The sequence below is a fragment of the Nematolebias whitei genome, chromosome 14 (genome assembly GCF_014905685.2).
Source record: "Nematolebias whitei isolate Nwh7 chromosome 14, NemWhi1, whole genome shotgun sequence".
NCBI lineage: Eukaryota > Metazoa > Chordata > Actinopteri > Cyprinodontiformes > Rivulidae > Nematolebias > Nematolebias whitei.
In genome coordinates, this window is record NC_056511.1 from 5,811,372 (window position 1) to 5,831,209 (window position 19,838).

General features: G+C 40.5%; 1 protein-coding gene across 1 annotated transcript in view; it reads left to right on the forward strand.

Annotated features, from left to right (window-relative positions):
• The window catches only part of tmem132e (transmembrane protein 132E), a gene marked incomplete at its 5' end in the record, with an annotated part of 183,306 nt that overhangs the window by 158,855 nt on the left and 4,613 nt on the right, over nucleotides 1-19,838 (forward strand). The window contains one exon of the mRNA XM_037688218.1: nucleotides 14,669-14,863. Within this exon, the coding sequence (XP_037544146.1) occupies nucleotides 14,669-14,863 (195 nt within the window). The remainder of the gene's footprint in view (nucleotides 1-14,668; nucleotides 14,864-19,838) is intronic.

The window sequence follows — 19,838 nt, forward strand, 5'->3', positions numbered from 1 at the left end:
TAAAACTTTGGATTTTTTTTATTATTTTGGGGGTTCATTTTGGTCTGACATATACTAATGTAACTCAAACTACTGTTGATTCTTCATTCTAGCAAAGGGAAAGCTAACCAACAAACTCTGGTGATTAAAAATGAACCTTTTTTTATTTCCTGTCGCTGAGCAAAGAGGGGCAATAGAAACACCTTCTGTCCTTCCACCTGAGAATGTTGTGAACATGATAACTTGAAAAAATAAGTGAGGCGCCAACTTCCATTTTGGTGTGCGGCTACATTTTAGCGTCAAAAAGTTTTCGTTCAAAAATTGTGTTGCCATGTCAAAATCCAAAATGGCTGCTGCCATATATATTTATATAAACCAGAGCCGGTTAATGGAAAATAAGCAACTTTCTGACTTCCGTTACGGTGTGTGGCTTCATCTAGGCATAAGGTCGCTATCAAAATTCATGCTGCCAATCAAAATCCAAGATGGCCACCACCATATATGTAAACCAGCTACTTCAATCGTTTGAGGAAACAATGTTTTCTAATTTTTATATTGCTTAAAAGTTTATTTTCCCAAATAATTAAGGTGATCCTTGGAGTGGCCGAAGACTAATCGATGGCGGCCAAGGCCACCATTGCACCATGTTCCATTTCCTCAGTTTCACAGCCCAAGTTTTCTGAGTTTAGACATTTTACTCAGAGCTGCGACTGTAGTGGAGGGAGTGGTACAGAGGTTGGAGAAGGTGGGTCTGTGATCGGAAGGTCACCAGTTTGACTCCCCAGACCAACAACATCAAAATGTGGGTGAGAAAGGGGAAGCACCCATGTCTGCCGCCACCCTCGTTTGCCTCACCCCAAGCCCTTGAGCAAGGCCCTTAACCCCCACCATCTGCTCCCCCGGGCATCCTAGATAGCAGCTCTCTGCTCCACACAGACGGCTGTGGTAGCTCGGTGGTCTGTGGTTGCGTCAGGAAGGACATCCGGTGTAAAAACAGCCAAGTCTTCATGAGTTACTTCACTGTGGCGACTCCTGAAGAAGGGAGCAGCCGAAAGAAGGAAAACAACTGAGAGCTGCAAATGTGAACTTAAAACTGCTTCTAAACACTCGAGAGTCATAAACAGACTAATAAAGTTTAGGTGTTGATCAGTGAAGCTTTTACCCGCTGGTGGCGTCAAACAGTCGGTAAAAAACCTGCAAACAGTCGTTTGTGAAGCATCTCAGATATCACTGCAAATAAACTAAATCTGGTCTCTGTGGGTTTACAGGTGGATGTCATTTCACATTAATTCAGCCGTAAGTCGGAGCTCTCAGCAGGACTTTAATTCATTATGAGGAAGTGAAGTGATCGGTGGCCAGTGACGGGAAAATAAAGCTGCAGCTGCTGTGAAACTTCACCTCCGACACCTGCAGCTCCGTCCCTGCAGGTGTTAATGAACGACTGAAAAGTGTGAAGCTGCGTTAAAATCCCCTGATGGAGAAAGTCCAATAACAAAACACCAAGAGGGAAATAAACCTGCACTCTCTGTTCCTTCAGTATGAATGAAGGATTGCAGAACTCGAGATATTTCACAGGAAACCATCGAACTGAATTAATGATTTCCTCAGAACAAACCGAATGTTTCTGTTTGTCTCGTATCAAACTGGGTCCAGTCGTCTCATCAGCTCAGGAGCACGATTAAAGGAGGACATTTTAAATAACGGATGAGCAACATTCTAAACTATATAAGTTGACTGTCATGATTAAATTGCAAAATTGTATCTAAAAACAGCAAAAGGTTAGTTGCAAAGGTTCATCTAAAAATAACAAAAAAGAACCCTAAAAGCTAAAAGGAGCCAAACACTAGCTAAAAGCTTAAAGCTTGAAAATGCTAACTAAAACAAAAGTAGCAAAACTGTAGTTAAAAACCACAAAGAGCTACTTAAACACTAACTGCATCAGAATGGTAGCTAAATACTAACGTTAGCAAAATGCTAGCTAAAAGCCAAAACTAGCAAAATGCTAGATATTGGCCAAAACTTTCTAAATGATAGCTAAAAAAAACAGCTAATGTAGAAAAATTAAAACAATAAGGTAAATGTTGCAAAAGGTTAGTTGCAAAGGTTTAGCAAAAAGTAGCAAAAAGAAACCTAAAAGCTAAAAGGAGCCGAACACTAGCTAAAAGCTTAGAGAATGAAATGCTATCTAAAACAAAAGCAAAAGTAGCAAAACTGTAGTTAAAAACCACAAAGAGCTACTTAAACACTAACTAAATCAGAATGGTAGCTAAATACTAACGATAGCAAAATGCTAGCTAAAAGCCAAAACTAGCAAAATGTTGGATAATGGCCAAAAATTTGTAAATGATAGCTAAAAGCTAAAAATGGCAACAACAAAAAACAGCTAAAGTAGAAAATCTCAAACAAAAAGATAAATGTTGCAAAGGGCTTGCTATAAACTAAATGTAGCAAATAGCTAAATGTAGCTAAATTGTAACTAAAAACAGCAAAAGGCTAGTTGCAAAAGTTTAGGTAAAAGTAACAAAAAGAAACCTAATTCTAAAAGAAGCCAAACACTAGCTTAAAGCTTAAAAAATGCTAACTAAAACAAAACAAGAAACTAGTTTAAACCCTCAAAGGGCTACTAAAATGCTAACTGCATCAGAAAGGTAGCTAAATACTAAAGATAGCATAAGGCAAGCTAAAAGCTAAAAGTAGCAGAAGACAAAATCAGATCAAGTTTGTTGAAGCTGATTTCAGAGAACAATGTTTTTGAAGGAAATGAAGTTATAAAAGCCAAAAGTCACAGTACCATCTCCTGAATAAGCTGAACACTTTAATGTATGAATGCCTGAAGGTACGTAGTGTGGTTTGACTATAAAAACCATAAATAAACACAAATAAAGGGAATAAAAACAAACAAACATTGTGAATCATGTGTCACACAACATTCTCTCCATCAGCAGGTGTAAAATGGTGTAGCAGGTGTAAATAACAGTAACTCTTTATCCCCAGATCAGCTGAAAATCCACCAAACCTGCTGGGAGATTGGAGGTTTAATCCCAGGGATTACTGATGCTTCTGGAAATAAAAACCCAGACTTGGACTGAATTCACTGTTTATATCTGAGATAATTCAGTTAATATCTGCAAACATGCTTCAACCACCGACAGACATGCAAAACAAAAATAAACTGAGTCTAATGTACGTTAGAAACAAATAAGGAGCACAGCTTCCACAAGCATATATATTATTTGTTTTTGTTAAAGTATGACTTGTCAGAAGTGTCTGAGGGGTGTGCAGAGGCGCGTGAGGACATTGAAACGTGATGCGGCACCATTATTGAGTCCTCGACGTGAGAAGCTGGTCATCATCGATCTTCTGCTTGGTTTAAGTGTCTGTGAGATATTTCTGCAGCTCTGGTTGGAGGCAGCAGACGTGAAGCCACGCTCGGCTTCACGCAGCGACAGACATGTTGAAGATCATGTGACTGCCTCACTTCACCTTCACTGCCTGCAGCTCCCATGACAAATTCAGCCGGGAGCTCTGCCAAGAGGAGCTGACGTCTTCAGATGACCTCTGCGTGATGGCAGAGGGACATGCAGATCAGACGTTGTCATTTGGTGCTCGCTCTGGTCCTCTGGGTGAATATTTTATCTCCTACTGCCACGAGAGGCAGGGGACAGAAAATGATCATTAGATGTACATCTATGACTAAAGTCAACCTTGTTCAAGACCTCAAGTTATCTACCTTTAAATAAAAAACGTAGGGAAAGACTATTTGGGGTGTTGAAGCAGTAATGAGGGAGCTGTTCTGGTCTGTTGTAGTGAAGAAGAAGCTGAGCCTAAGGTCTCAGTTTTCTGGTATAAGTTCTAACCTTGACCTATGATCATGAGGTATGGATCTGGACCAAAACAAGATCCCAAATGAGCTTCCTTCTTAGGGTGGCCGGGCTGAGCCTTAGAGACAAGGTGAGAAGTTCCACCTCTACTTCTCCACATCATCTGGGGTGGTTCAGGTCACTGCCTTCTGGGTAGTTTCCTTTACAGGTTTTCCTGGCACATCCCACTGAGGAGACCCCAGTGCAGACCCAGAACTCCCTGGCCTGGGAACACTTTTGTGTCCCTGAGGCAGTCCTAAGTAGAGGGATGTCCGGGTTACCCTCCTGGATCTGTTGTTCTGTGATCCAACCACAGATAATGGTTGGCAGTGGCGATTTTAGCAACTTTTTGGGGGTGCTCAAGCACCCCTAAATTTTAACTTGGCACTCCAGAAAAATAAAGAAACCATCATTAGGATTTTGTAAAGAAGCTCAGTTCTCAAACCTTAGTCACCAAAATATTGAATACATTTGGAATAAAAATGGATTAAATGATGACAGTCTTCAATTGTCCAGTAAAATCTGTTGGTTTTTTTTTTTCACAAGTTGGATCCTCAACACCACCTGTCAATCAGTCCAGTATGCTCATCAGCAACTGACCAATCGGCGACCTCAATTTTTCCCGAAGTGAAACGCCCCTTACCTGCAGGAGCTGGGGGATAGTATACATAAGAGAAGCAGAGCGCTACATCTGAAGCATCTTAGCTAACGTGTCTGTATGGTGCGCCGCAATACAGTTGTTGGCAGTTGTCGACCGAGGGTGGAAGGGGGGTTTTAGGATGCATGAGAGAGAAGCGGAGCATGCTGTATTAACACAGGGAGAGCTGTTGGTCAGGCTCCTTCTTGGTGCTCTCTAAAATAGTTATTGACTCAAATGTTTACTTATGTAGGTAAACATAGATGTTTAACAACCCGTTAAAATACACCAGAATGCAGGAAATGGCATCTACTTTATTCTAAATTTATTGGGGGAGGAGCCACAGACCCCCCACCACCACCAGTGTATCCTCCTCCCACCAACATTACAAATTCTGACACCATTGTCAACAGTGGGGGCTGAGCCCCCTAAAGGTCAGATTCTGGAATCGCCCCTGATGGTTGGATTTTAAAGATGTTCTGTTGAAAGTTTGACTTTTATAGCCAAACCACATTTTTATCCCCAAAGTACCGTCTGTTTTCAGGTGGCCAACAGATTACCTCGCATGCACAACCTCGCCCTGCTCTCACTTTGACGTCTTGTTCTGCAGCCTATAAATCTGCCATGACAAAAATTATCATCCCACAAAACGGAAATTGACCCGGTTTTTTTTAAGTCCCTGCGAGTTTTGCCGACTTTAATGTGACCAGTATGATTTGGACCAGCGCTGTGTTAGGCCCTCTTGAGACCGACCCTGTTGAGACGTAAAAATCAGCCGGAACTTCGATTTTTCTATTCAGGTTCGTGATGAGATCTGTTTCAAGAACACGGTGCCTCTCGTTACACGTGACAGAACATGTTAAGTGCATGTCTGGCAGGAGCGTTAATGATTGTAAACCTTAACTTTGTCCTTGTGTCAGTGCAGCAACACAAACCAGCTGCTTATCCTTGTTACTAAATTCTTCTGTTGAGGATCGCGTCCCTCCCCTGCGATGTCTTCAGCGTTATTCCAAATTGAATAGAAACAATTTCCGCGCCGCTAAACGAGAGCATAATCTGATCCAGCCTCCTGTTTTAGATGGTAAATTTGGAGTCATGATTGGGCTTCTTATCGTCTTACTTACGGCACAATCAACACCACTTCCACTCGCTGAACGACGCGCATCCCAGAACAATCTGAGTTTTGTTTTTTCACAGGCGCTGCAGGAAACGTGGGAAATCAGTGACTGTGGTAAAATCAAATGAGGCAATCTGGATGAAAATGAAAACTAAATTTCTGCACTTCATCAGCACTTGCTCTTGGAACACATCACCAATATTGATAACAGTCGGGGGGACGTCTATCTCATGGGTTTTATTTTTATTTTTTAATGCTTCAAATGCTCATTTTGAAGCTTCATATCCACTTTAAAGTAGCGGCTTTTATTTCCGAGTGTAATTTTAAAATCAAAATGCTGCCTCAGTACCAACAGAATAAATAATAAACTTGCCAAAAGGTGTTCTGATTTTTTCTTTCTTGTTTAATTTTCTGCATAATCGCCTAAAACGTTACCCACTCGGCACAGAAAAACTTTTCAAAGAAGAGCTTTTGCATTCAGAACTGGACCCCACAACTTGTTTTGATGACAAATATTAATAGAATTAAAGCTGACAGCTCAGTTGTTTAAAACTCTTCCAACCTTCAAATGATTATTTCTACTAAACTGAGGCTAAAAAAAAGTTTTTCACATTAGGAGAAAAAAGCTAAACTGTGTAAATGAGTTCATTCTCTGCAGGATGTGACAAGACTTCATCTTTTATTACGAGTTGAATATATTTGAGTTTGGTTGCAAAGCCAAGGTGTGGAGTTCTGATAAATACTTGATCAAAGGCAGCACTGCCCAAAAAATGTTTTCAAATGTTGAAATAAGTCGCAGACAATTCACAGCCTCTTGTTAACTCTCACTAAAGTTAAGAATTAATGTTTATCTAATTAAGTTCAGTTTAAAAAATGTCATTTTTGACCACTAACATGCTGACTTCACCCATCAAGAGTGATTGTCTTTTAATGAAACGTCTGCAGGTTTAAAGGAAGAACTAAAAGTTGAATTAATTGAAATAAATTTATTTTAAGGAAGTTTAATTTAGGTGTCCTTACTGTTGGTTTAAGTGCATGATCTGTGTGTGTTCAGACGGGATTTACGACTGGTTTCAGAAAGGTAGGCCAGTAAACCAGAAAATGTCCTAGAAAGGTAACAAAAACAAGTTCAACTTTATATAACTTTTCTTTTTTTGTCTCCGTCACGGAGCGAAGAGGGGACGTGGAAATACCCTCTGTCTGCTTCATCTTGTGAGCTTCGTACCTGGAAAAATAAGCGAGATACTGACTTACACTTCGGTGTGTGGATGCATGTGGGCATAAAAAAGGTCACTGTCGAAAAATGGGTTGCCACGTCAAAATCCAAGATGGCCACCGCCATATCTATTCAATTCACTTTATTTATACAGCGCCAAATCCCAACAGAAGTCGTCTCAGGGCACTGAACACAAACATTCAGGTACATTAAAAAAGCCAGTTAGTGAAAGTTATCTACAAAGGAAGCAGCAGATTGTGTTGCCTCTTCACTTCGTCACAGTCTCCCATCCTGAGCAAGCACAAAGGAGACGGTGGAAAGGAAAAACTAATTCTGAACAGGAAGAAACCTCCAGCAGAACCAGGCTCAGGACGAGCAGCCACCTGCTTCAACCAGCTGGGTTTGAGAGGACAGGAAGTAGAAACAGACAAACACAGAATGACAGGTCCAGGTGTACTTTATCATTATTATTTTATAAGTATTAACCTTTATTTAACCAGGCAGATCCCACTGAGATCACAGATCTCTTTTGCAAGGGAGGCCTGAGCCTGAAGGCAGACTAACACGCATGTTTTTGGTCTGTGGGAGGAAACTGGAGTACCTGGAGAAAACCCACGCAAGCACGAGAACATGCAAACTCCACACAGAAAGACCCCAGGTCCAACCGGGGATTGAACTCAGGACCTTCTTGCTGTGAGGCAACAGTGCTAACCACCGAGCCGCCGCACCGCTTTTACATTTGAAAAAACAGACTTACATTAAGCCAAAGTGGAAGTGGTGGGGGTTGTGTGTGTGTGTTTTTAACTTTATTAACAACATAAAACAGAACAATGTACAGTACAAACACAACGGAGGTACAGTTAGCAGGCTAGCCTTTAGCCTGTAGAAATGGAGAGATGTTTTGTTCAAGCTTAAAGAAGATATGACGCTGGAAAAACTTGTCAGGGTCTTCAAGGTAATTAAGTTTCGTTGACGTGCATTTTAGTTTTACATTTTAGTTTTACTGGCAGCATTAGTAATGCCTTGCCTCTAACTGTACCTCCGTTGTGTGTGTACTGTACATTGTTCTGTTTTATGTTGTTAATAAAGTTAAAAAATAAAATAAAATTCCGGTTTGGCTTAATGCAGTTCCGTTTTTTTTTCAAATGTGATTCCGTTTTTTTTTCTTCTTCTTCTCAAATTTAATTCTTTTTTTTTTTTTTTCAAATGTTGTTGTGCTCTTGTTGTTTTTGTTGTGTTTTTTTTTTTTCATTCAACCTTTATTTAAACAGGTTAATCCCATTGAGGACTCATTTACAAGAGACACCTGAGTGATGACAACAGTGAACAACGACGACAGTAGACATTCACAAATGAGTCATACAAATTTAAGTTGTTTTTATTTATTTTTGTAAATTTGAAATGTAATTCTCTTTTTTTTTTTTAGATGTTAATTTACACCTCAGGGCCACCGTACAAACTGCTGGGAGCTGTTACATAAAGTCACATCGTTGCCGTTCTTGACCTGAAAAAGACGAGCCTAAATTCTTACTCTTGTAGACCAGACGGTTATTTTTATTTAAGTCTTAATTCCAGTTAATGACATCTTCGCCGAGCCTGTTTTATTTGAACATTTCAAAAGATTAGGTTTAGTTACAACAAAATCTCAGAATCATAAAAAGAGTTTTCATGTGATTTATTTGATTTCGAGGGTTGTTGTCGGAGACGTGGAGCACCAAACATAGACACGGTAGGAGGTTTAAGCATCAAACTTTTTCTGCAGCACCTAATTCATCACAAGAGCTCGTTTGTTCGTGCGTTTGGAATAAATTCAATGAAAGCCGAGGAATAAATGACTAAACAATCTGTTACAGCGGGAATCATAACCTTGTACAAGATCAGTTTCTGTGATTAAATTCCTCTGTTGTGCAATCAATGCGCGCCATGCTATCTCTTCACAATGTGTTTTGACATTTAGACATAGTTGCCAATATTGAATTTCTTTATCATTTTTTCTGAAAGTGAGGTTTTCTTTTAGTCACTTTAATTGGCCCTTAAAATATCAGCCACGGATGAATGGAATGTGAAACAGCAGAAAATCAATTGCAAGCAAACATTTTTCTTTTGGCCCAGTCATCCTCCGTCTGACCTCCAACGAATCGTTTCTAAACAGAAACTGACTTCGGTTTTCTCACCTCTCTGTCCTTTTTAATAAAAGAACAGACTCTGGACCTGCAGCTGTATTCACTTTTTTTTTTTTTCCCAAGGAGTCAATTCCAAGAAATAAGTTTTAAGCTCAAGTTCAATTTGTCGTCGTAAAACGAACTCCCGCAGAGCGCGGCCCATCTCGTGGCTAAGTTTTCCTCGAGAAAACTTAGAGTGGCTTTATTTATTCATTTACAATCACGCCTTGGGGTCTGGTCGCCACACAAACCTGTGTTTATGTGTGCGTGTGGACCCATGTGCACATGCTTGTGTGCAGCGGAGCATAAGTCTTCTTTCTGGCACATTAATCCATCACGAGCACACAATATGCATATGTAGGTGGAGGATGTTGTAGCTGCACAACTTGGTTTTTATTCTTTCTATTTTAGCCGCTAGGAATTTGTCGGTGTAAAAACTTGCCTTGCTACATTAGAAACTTTGTTTTGATACAGTGCACTGTAAATCTTGGAGTATTTCTCTGCTGCAGAAAAGCTTCCACGCAGCAGCTTGGCTCCCAACCATTAACCTCTGTAGGTGAAAGGGACATTAGCACAAAACATGCACGCTATAATTCTTGCATTTCTGCACCATAAACCTTCATCCCGATGTGTTACCAGTCCTTAAAGGCTGGAAAATAAAAGTGAAGGTGAGATTCTGACATGACAGGTCCTTCAACAAAACACCTTTTATTTCCTTGTTTTATTCTACTTTGCATTTCAGTTTTAATCAATAGTTTTTATTTATACTTTTTTAACATTTCTGATCCTTAAACCTGACTAATTTTCCGTTGTTTTTAAGTCACTTTATGATCAGTCAACCGCTCCGCCATAACAAGTGGTGTCTTTCGTCGCTGAAGGATTTAAATAGTGGGTGTTTGTACGTTTTTGAGATGAGTGTTTTTCTGGAGTGGAGCCGAACAGGGAATGCAGGTAAACCTTAATGTTTTTAGTGCAAGATATTCAAGTGTGAAAGAGAAGAGAGGGAGGGTGTTACTTTTATTTTGCTTGTCCGAGGCGGTGCAGAGTGGCAGATCCTGGAAAGTGGAGGGAGCGATATTATCCACCACCACGTGCAGTGGTGGAGCCAGAGGGTGGCCAGTGGTGGCCTTGACCACCATAGATTAATCATCAGCCTCCGCAATCATTTGAGAAAACTATACTTTTATGCATTATGATAAAAACTAGATGCAGACAAGCATCAAATGATGAGGCCAGTCCACACACACACACACACACAGAGAGACATGTGTGTGTTATGGGCCTAATGAACGTAGCCATTTGATGAGACAATATTTTAGCTGTTGGACTCTTGCCTTATAATCCAGCTGTTTTTCTTACTTTTTTTGCCATCTTATGTATATTTAAAAAAAAAAAAAATCTGTATGTATTTTTATAACTGTCCATTGTTGTCATCATTCTTTGTTGAAATCAGGTCTCTCTTGTAAATGAGTCCTCGAGGCTCAATGGGATTAATCTGTCTAAATAAAGGTTGAATTTGAAAAAAAAAGCAGTTACATATGTGAAAACAGTATGTGTATACATAGGGACGACTCTGATATTTATTGTGAAAAGATTTAGTGATGATGTTTTGGTTTTTATTTTGGTTATGATAAAGGGGATAAAGGGGGGTGGGCTCCACTTAGTGGTAAAATCAAACAAGTTGGGAGCTGAGTGGATGTGTCGCTCTTCTGTCACATTTCAGGGGCCGTAACACCCGAACATACTGGTATATAAATATGGCGGTGGCCATCTTGACAAGGCAACCCTATTTTTGATAGTGACCTTTTTTATTTCTAGATGCAGCCGAACAGCAAACTGGAAAGCGATACCTCACCTATTTTTCAGGTTATCATGCTCACAGCGTGGTTGGTCAGACGACCAGACAGAGGGTATTTCCACTTCCCCCTCTTCTCTCTGCGACTGGGAAAAAAATGCTGCTAACTTCAAACATGAACTCGTGTACTGTTGAAAAATAACACGCAAATGAACAAAAAATCCATTTCAAACGGGATTTTTTTAGGCATTTTGTTACTTTGCCTGTCACAAATACACATTTTGAACCTGTTTTAGTTGGATTTATGAGAAATAACAGTTTGACCGAAAGTCTGTTTTAGCTCCGAGGCGATTCCTAACTAACTATTAGCTAAAAGGTGACATACAGTAAATAATCAGCTGAAGAACGAGTGATGGACAGTCCTGATGTATCAGGATTCTAAGAGACTATTGATTGCTTCCAGCTTGGTGGCAACAATCTTCAGTGGTTGAAACAAAGCCAACATTTATTTTGTTTGATTAAAAAAAAACATCTAAATGACCATAAATCAAACAGATGGTCCAAGGTTTCATCTTTCTAACAGCTACAGTACAACTGTGACTGTTCTGCCCAGGCAGTTTCACAACAGGAACAGAGCTTTGTGAATACAAAAAGTCTTTTTTTAATTAATTTATCATTTTAGCCTTTGATCTATGCAGAAATTTTGTCTTAGGAGCCCCTAAACACTATTTTTTGAAAACGGGTTCCAGAGATTGAATAAAGCAAAAACCCCTTATAACCCAAAGGAGATGTTTATTCATCATCAGTCCACAAGAAGGAGCTGGTTTTAGGAACCTGGTTTCAGAGCTTGTATTTTCCATCTTCGTCTTTATTTTCTTATGTTCACAGTTTGGAGCATCTGCTCGTCCTCTTTGCTGCTTTTTTGTTTTTCATGGTGGTGTTACGGTGCCGCAAACAGTCCTGGTATATTTACTACAGCGTTTACGTCCTTTTCTGTGTTCCAGTGTGATGAAAACATTTCTAGAATCAGTTCTGTGTTTACTGTAAAATAATTGTTGTGGATGGACGACGTCACCGTGTGGATGAAGTCTAAAACGACTTGCTGGCCTCATTAGGACGCTTTCTTCAAGCAACGACCTAAAAACTCACAGGATGGAGGAGTGGGTCAGCAGCTCATGTGACCGAACGACCCTGACGGTGGTTGTTGTAGCGATGACTCACATGAAGTAAACAGGGAAAGACTTTAAGGAAGACCTTTTTCTGTTCCAGCATGACGGTGCCTCGGGGCTCCAAGCGACGACTATAAAGACATGAATTGATGAGTTTGGTGTGGAAGAACTTAGTCTGGAGGATTAAAGTTTGTAACGGGAGTTGAAAACAACTAGTGGTCAGATCTTTTTCACAGTGCTGTATTAATTATGATTCACGTATGATAAACTGATGGTACCACACAGGAAAAAAGGCCAAATTATCTAAATGTTGTTCATGTTGCGCATAATTCCGAAAAATATAACAGAACGATTCATCACAGAATGTGTTTTTACGTATTTTGCTGTCTTATTCTTAATGAATATCTTTGTAATTGTTGGAACTTATTATAATTTTGAAGGTATTTGTGTAACGTAATGCCTTTCAACTGCAGGAAGTGGTTTCTAGACGTTGCTAAGACGACAAAGTGAGAAAAGCGTCGGACAGGATAAATGCATGAGTTCTGCCTTGACCCTGATAAGAGTAGTCTGACATTTTGTGCTACATTCAACAAGCACAAAGCCTCGTGTGGGGCACATTGCTTCAGAAATGCAAAGGTTAACAGCAGTTTATTGCACAAGCTTTAGGGAGGGAGTGGAGGTAATGGTGGGTGAAGGCAGAAGGCTGAGGCAAAAAGCCAAGGGCTGCAGGAGAAGGAGTGAAGCCGGTGAGTTAACAGCAAGAAATCTGTGGAGCAGACGGAGCAGGGAGGCAGGTTAGAGCAGAACTTTAGCACCACACTGGGTGGCTGAGCAATCTTGTGGAGGGTGGAGGAGAAACTGTGCTGTAAGCAGCGCTGCACTGATGAGTCTGTAGGAGACGGGCATGTAGGCCGATGCAATCAGGAGGCTGGGAGGAGGTGGAGGGAAGCTTGTTTTCCAACATGAAAACCCACACACATTCAAATAAAACACGATTCAGTTCTTATCGCTGCTTATTACTTTATCTGAGACAAGAGGAGTTCAGGCACCGCACATTCAACGTGAGCTTCAGATCAGCTGCAGCGTCTGTCCGGTTCAAATGTTTTCATCTAGATGTTTAAACTGATGCTTAAAATGTGTTTCATTCAAATCACAGCCCTCCAGAGCGACCGACTTTCGTTTTTAAAGCGCTTCAGAAGAGGGACGTTCTTGATTCTGCGCAGTTAGAAATATTCAGTGGAAGGATGGAGGAGAGAGAAACAATAAAAGTAAATAAAATTAACGCAGGGAAACACAGGAGAAAGAAAAGACACGCTGTCACAACAAGCATGTGTTAGGAGGGAAAGATTACTTAAATTAAAAACATTTTTAAAAAACTTTTCCTAAAGCTGTTGTTCTGATCTTTTGAAGCGGAGATCTGTGGAGAAGTTATTTGTCCTTTGTTCATTAAAACGTGCACGACACAACGTATACTTGATTGTTCTGTGTGACAAAATTTGTAAAACCGTAGCTAAAACTTTAAACAAGCACCTAAAAAATAAAATTAGCTAAACCGTCGCTAACGGCTCAAAATTTGCTCAACCGTAGCTAAAAGCTACACAAAACAAAACGAAATTAAAATAGAGCTCTTATGTTGAAGCGCATTTCTAAGAGAAAGTTTTGAAGGAATTGAAGAGATCTCAACGTGTTTCGGGACAAGTTTGTAATTAAGTTAAATGTTTGGAAAAGTATAAAAACGACTAAAGCCAAAGGTCAGAGCACCCGTCTTCTGAATGAGCTGCATATTTAGTTTATGAAAGGATAAAACACCGCAGAGCATGCACAAGTTTTATTTTAATTTTTTAAAGCATAGAAGAAGCTTGAAGCAGGATATTAAAAGAGCGAACCAGCATAAATTGTCCATGCGTATATTTATTTCACAAATAATTTCTCTGCGTGGTAAATCTGCACCAAATTTCACGACCAATTACTGCTTTAAATATGTCCAACTTATCCATGGGCATAAAATATAAATAAAATGTGTCAAACCTCCGTCAGTGGTCCATTTATTTATCACTTCATGTGTATCAGAGGATCAGCCAGGTCTCGGGCTGCTGCGTGTTGTTGTGAAGTACTGCATGTGTTTGTTGTTTCAAAGGGAGCATGCCAGACTGGACGTGTCCCCGCTGCAGCTGCACACCGTCCAGCCCCGGCTCCAGCCATAAAACGCTCCAGATGAAGGTGGAATTGATTTCCCCTCGCATGACTCTGAGAGCAAGGTGGCTGCCTCGCTGAGTGGCTCTCCACTGCGCCGCCCGTCCCTCCTGACCTCCGGTTGCAGCAGCAAAGTGAAATGATGACACGTTATGAGTGGACAAAGGGCCATCAGGCCTGGGATTATCCGGAGTGTTTGTTGACGATGACTCTAGACGTGTGCGAGTGTTTTCAGCGAAGCGTCACTTTGAGACGTGCGTTCAAAGCTTCGTAACCTTTGTTGTCTGGCAGCAGGTGCTGGACTCCATCTCAAGTCCCCACACCCACCGCCTGCTTTGATAGACTGAGAGTTATTGACACACGGATTCAGGACGCGCTGGAACAAACACCAGCGCTGAGCTTTAGTCTAAAAGCGTCTTGTCGTGGGCTTTATGAGTTTTGAAAAATACAATAAAGCTCTCGTCCATTCTGGACTTCACGTCAGTCAGTCGTGCAGAGATCCAATAAAAGCTTGTGTTGTGTTTTTTCCTCCCTCTGCAGGTTGAGTCTCCGCTGGCAGTGGACGCGGTGCTCGGGGAGGCGGCCTTCTCCGTCACAGATGACAAGGTGTCCATCACAGAGCTGCGAGTCCACGCCGTCTCCGGCCTGAGCCTGTCTCTGCAGCCCAGCCCCGGCAACAGCCACACCATGGTGGCCAAGGCCACCGGCGCCCACACGCTCACGGCTCTCAAACAGGTGAGTCACCAGTCAGACACTTTAAGACAGGGCTATTCAACTGGCGGCCCGGGGGCCAAACAGGCCCACTGGTGAGCTCGGCCCCTCAGTGGGTTCATTTTCAAATAAAACTAGACTTTAAACCGTAAAACAAACCAATAATAGGAAAAGCTATCAATCTTTGAAGGAATGCATATCACCTGATGACTTTCATCCTATTTTTTTTTTTTTTTTTTAACTAATGTAATTTTGGGAGATCAGCTAGAGCTCGACATATATATAAGGATGACTCTCAGCTGGTACCACAACAGATTTTAGCTCAATATACGTATATCTGACTGAGTTTTAGCTGTTTTTGTGTGGCTAATGTTGATTATCTGTGGCAGTTGTCTTAAAGGGGCTACAAAAGTAAACAGTTGTAGATACAATAGTCCCTTTGCGGTTCCACTTTCGCGGACTCACTCTTTCGCTTTTTTCAACGATTGTCAACTTTAATATTACTCACGTGATAGGGACGGTACGAGATAAGAAGTTAACTGAAAAAAAATACTTTGGACAGGCGCCGCCATTTTGTAGTTTTCTTTCAATAAGCCTACACTGTAAGGCCAGTCAAAGAACTACACTACCCAGAAGCCAACAGTGTTTCCAGACACTACTTTCTGGTGAAATGGGGGGATGTTTTGCAACACAAATCTACGCTATCTATTAAGTTCACAGAACTGGTAGGAAAGTCACAAATAATCCTGAAGCTCAATTATCCACGTGCACATCGCCCTGGACGGGGTGGTGGGCTTCGTCGCTGCAGGTCTGCAGAACCAGAACCGAGCCCAACCGGTCTGCAGAGCTGGAGAGTAAAATGTTGCAGTACTGTACAGCACGTATACGTATGTTGCTCAAATTATGTAGGTTTAAGAGTTTAGAACATTGCAAGAGTGTGGGAAGGGTTTATAAAGCCTTAAAATATATAAATACTTAAATAAATATAGCGTTCATACTTCGTGGTTTTTCACCTATCGTGGGTGTGTGTGGAACATAACCCCGGCGACTACTGTATACATCCCGTGATTACTTTCTGAGAGTTTCATCAAAATGTGTCCAGTTGTTCATGAGATATTTTACTAACAAAGTTGACTCCAACAGTCTTATCTGCAGCAGGTCATAATTAATACGTCAGACGACGCACATAACGGTCAGCCATTGGCTCTCAGGAAATCATCCCACACGACATCGAAGAATCAGACCCAGTTTCTCTAAAGCCTCCTCAGATGTTTACATCATGTTTTATTCTACAGGTAGATGACAAAGATGCTGGTTGCTCCACAAGTTTTATACATAATTATAAAACTGTATACTTGTGTACCTTAGCTACACAACAGAGAGTTTAGCCACCACTGCTTTTATTGGCTGAGAAATGCAAACAAGTTGTTGAGTTTATTTCACCCAAAAAACACATCCTAATCAGGGAGAAGCAAAGATATGCTGCGCACGTTTAGTTTTGTTGCGCTGGCATCAATTTGCATGTCAAGATGTGGAATTCTTCCATGTGAGAGCCGGATCAATGGGCCTGTTGGAAAATTAGATTTGACTGGAATCACTAAATGTTCCTGTTACAAATCTACTGATTGTCTGTTGGTGTCGATCATGAACTATCTGGATGCAAGAGCACGTGAGAAGTGAGAAACTTTTTCTCTTACTTTTGCAAAAAAAGTGATTCGATTTTTAAATAAATTCTAAATTTTTATTATTTGCTGTAAAATTCAGTGCTCAAAGTTGATTAAAGCAAAATGCTAGGTTAAAAAAAAACAAAGAAATCAAAATGGTAGTTAAAAGTTAATTACATCAAAAGGCTAACTAAAAGCTACTTGTATCAAGAACTGTTGAGGCTAATAGTTATAGAATATCAGCTAAAACCAGCAAAAAATAAGTAAAAAGGGAGGGTATCAGAAGGTTAGCTACAAGCTAAAAGTAGCTAAATGATTACTTATAGCTAAAATTATCAAAAGACTAGAAAAAATGTAAGAGTAGCAAAGACCTAGCAGAAATATCAAAACTCTCTTAAAACTAAAAGTAGCAAAGAGCTAGATAATAGTAGCTGAGCAGAACCTAAAATTCAAAAATACCGAAGAGTAGCTAAAGGTAGCTAGCTAAAAGTATCAGAACAGCAGCTAAAAGTAGCAGAAGGCAAGCTAAAGGTTAAAAGTAGCAGCACAGCAGCTTAAAACTAAAAGTAGCATAAGAAAAATAGTTTGATCAAGCAGATTTTAGGAGAACAGTTTTAGAAGAAATAGAAAATGTCAATGGATATGGAGAAACTATTTGTAAATAGAGTAAAAAATAAAAGCATAAATGTTACAACAATCTAAAGTCAGCATCCATCTCCTGAATCAGCTGAACGATTTGACAGATGAGTTGATGCACAAAGTGTGCAGAAATAGTTGGATTGCAACAAACCTACAGAAAAATGAAACAAGAAGACGCCAACAGTGTGATGATCTCTGACCCGTTACTGAAGAAGTATTTTAGAACGACCACGCTTGGGAAGTTTAACTATGATGAGATTGATGAGCTAACAGCTAGCTGACCCATTAGCTCATCTGAAAGGAGATTTCTGGCATCTTAGAACAACCTAAAACTCAAAAGTGTCATAGAGGTTGACACAAACATTATTTTATAAACCTTTACACAAATGTGACTTTTAACGATTATTCCAGCAAAAATATAATGTTGCTGCTTGAAGTGCCCGTTGAAGTGTTACAGCTACCGTATTTTCCACCACCGCCCTAAAAGTCACATCAGTCCAAATATGTGTAATAAAGTGGGAAAATCTATGAATACATCGCTTCGCCGTACACGTCGCATCTATTACACGTCACCGCTGACCACCCGGAAATGTGGGCCAGTGTTGTGCCAAAAATCGATTGGCTTTCAAATGGCGGCTGCGGGAGCGTGCACAGGAGGACTTTTAACAAGAATTTAACAAGATTAACATTTTAAAATGATAATTTCTTTGCTCTAAATTATAGTAAAGGTGTGTCTCAGTTTAACTTTTCTTTAATAAATGCACTTTGACGGTCAAATCAGCTGCATTTCAAAAGCCAATTCACGGCCGCGGCGCGCAGAGTGACGACTCGTTGTGCATTTCTTCAAAATTTAACAAGATAACCACCTAAAAACGATTATTTGTTTACTCGACTTTATAGTAAAGGTGTCTCTCAGTTGAACTTTTACTTAATAAATGCACTTCAATGGTCAAATCAGCTGCATTTTTCTGGGGCGGCGCAGCGAAATGAAGCTGATTTGACAGTTGCTCCAAGCGAGCTGGATGAAGGTGGCAGGTTATGGCAAGCCGACTGTGTCATTAATAGCTACTTTTACCTATTACATGACACAACAGCATGCCACACTACTCAAGTGCCATCTAGCGGCTGAAAATGGTAGTGTTCAATATTTTCAGTCAGAATTAATAAAAATGGTTTTATCTCAGCCAAAATTTGGTTTATAAATATGGGAAAAACATAAATACATCACTTTGGCGTATAAGTTGCAGGGCATGAAAATTTTGCAAAAAATCACAACTTAGTGGCTGAAAATGATGGTAGCTTGCTAGCTGCCACTCTTTCAACATGCAAATAACAAAAAAAAAAAATTATAAGATGTTGAAGTTTATCAAATAAAGTTTATAAAATGCTCTCGTGAATGAATTTTCGAGACCGGAGTTGTTTTAAGATCACAGTAACCCACTTTAGTTCTAGCTCCATCCATATTAGCTGTTAGCGCCTCGATCTTGTCAGAAATAAACTCTATTCATCTGAACGGAGGCCATTCGAGGAGCTATCCACAGCAGGTAAAATGCTGATTATTTTACAGAACTTCACTTCCAAAGATGGAAACCATGAGTTTAAGGGCCTACGATGGAGAAATGTTGCTGATCGTCCGTGTGTTTCCTTTATTCGTGCATCTGAGTTGTGAAATTAAGTTGATTTGCACATCTCTTTGGCAGCTCGCTTCAACAAGAACAAGTTTATATTTTGAGAAATAAAATGATTTCCACGCTGACGGCATAAAAACAGCAGTAAGTAAGTTTTATTACAAACCCCATATTAATTAAGCCGCTTCTCGTCCAAATGCAGGAGAGAACGTGCGTGTGTGGTTTTGATTTGCGACTGCGTGGCAAAGCTTGCAGAGAATAATGTCTGCATCACCTCGGTGCTCCTCCAGCTCTGCCCTTTCTCTGGCCCTCGTGTTGCTAAAAATGCAACGACAACCACATCGGGCACGAGTGAGGGAGAAGCAGCCATTAAATTCCCATTTTTCTTGCTTTCCGCTTCTTGGCCACCTTGAAATTTAATTATTGTAATGTATTGTCCTAAGTGCTCTCCAAGGCCGGGCCGTAAAAGGCAGCCAATTCCTCCGCCGGCAGACCTCTCAGAGGACCGCTGGAGCTATTTCAACCCATTTGGTTCTGTTTCACAGCAAAACTTTCTAAATGTCCTCTGTTCTTCGGGAAAGGAATGAAACGCATAAACTGCGGCGGGCAGAGTTTTACAATCCAGCCTGCTTTGCATTTTTCCTCTTTTCATTTCATCGACGAAGTTCAATCACTTTCAGCTTCAAAGCCGTCGGGTTTTGAAGGTTCTTTGTGAAGCATCTCCGTCGCTGTGATGGCCTCACTAACTTAAATGAGCGTCGATAGGAGACGGTTTTGAACCTGAATAGTTTATTTACATCTGGAGCTGCTGCAAATGTTTCCACTGCTTATGAATGATTTATGGCCCGAGCTGTACGGTTTATGAAGGACGCCGTGAAGCACAAACCAAAGACAGAAAACTTCATCACTTTAGCATCTTGATGGGAATGCAGGCGTTATAGTTATATAAGGGCGGACAATAACGTTTTTGTGAGTCTGTGAGCAAAATATCCCATGAACTACTGGGCAGATGATAATGAAGCTTTCAGAAAATAATCACTTCTCCAGCTGGCTAACTTTTGGTTCCAA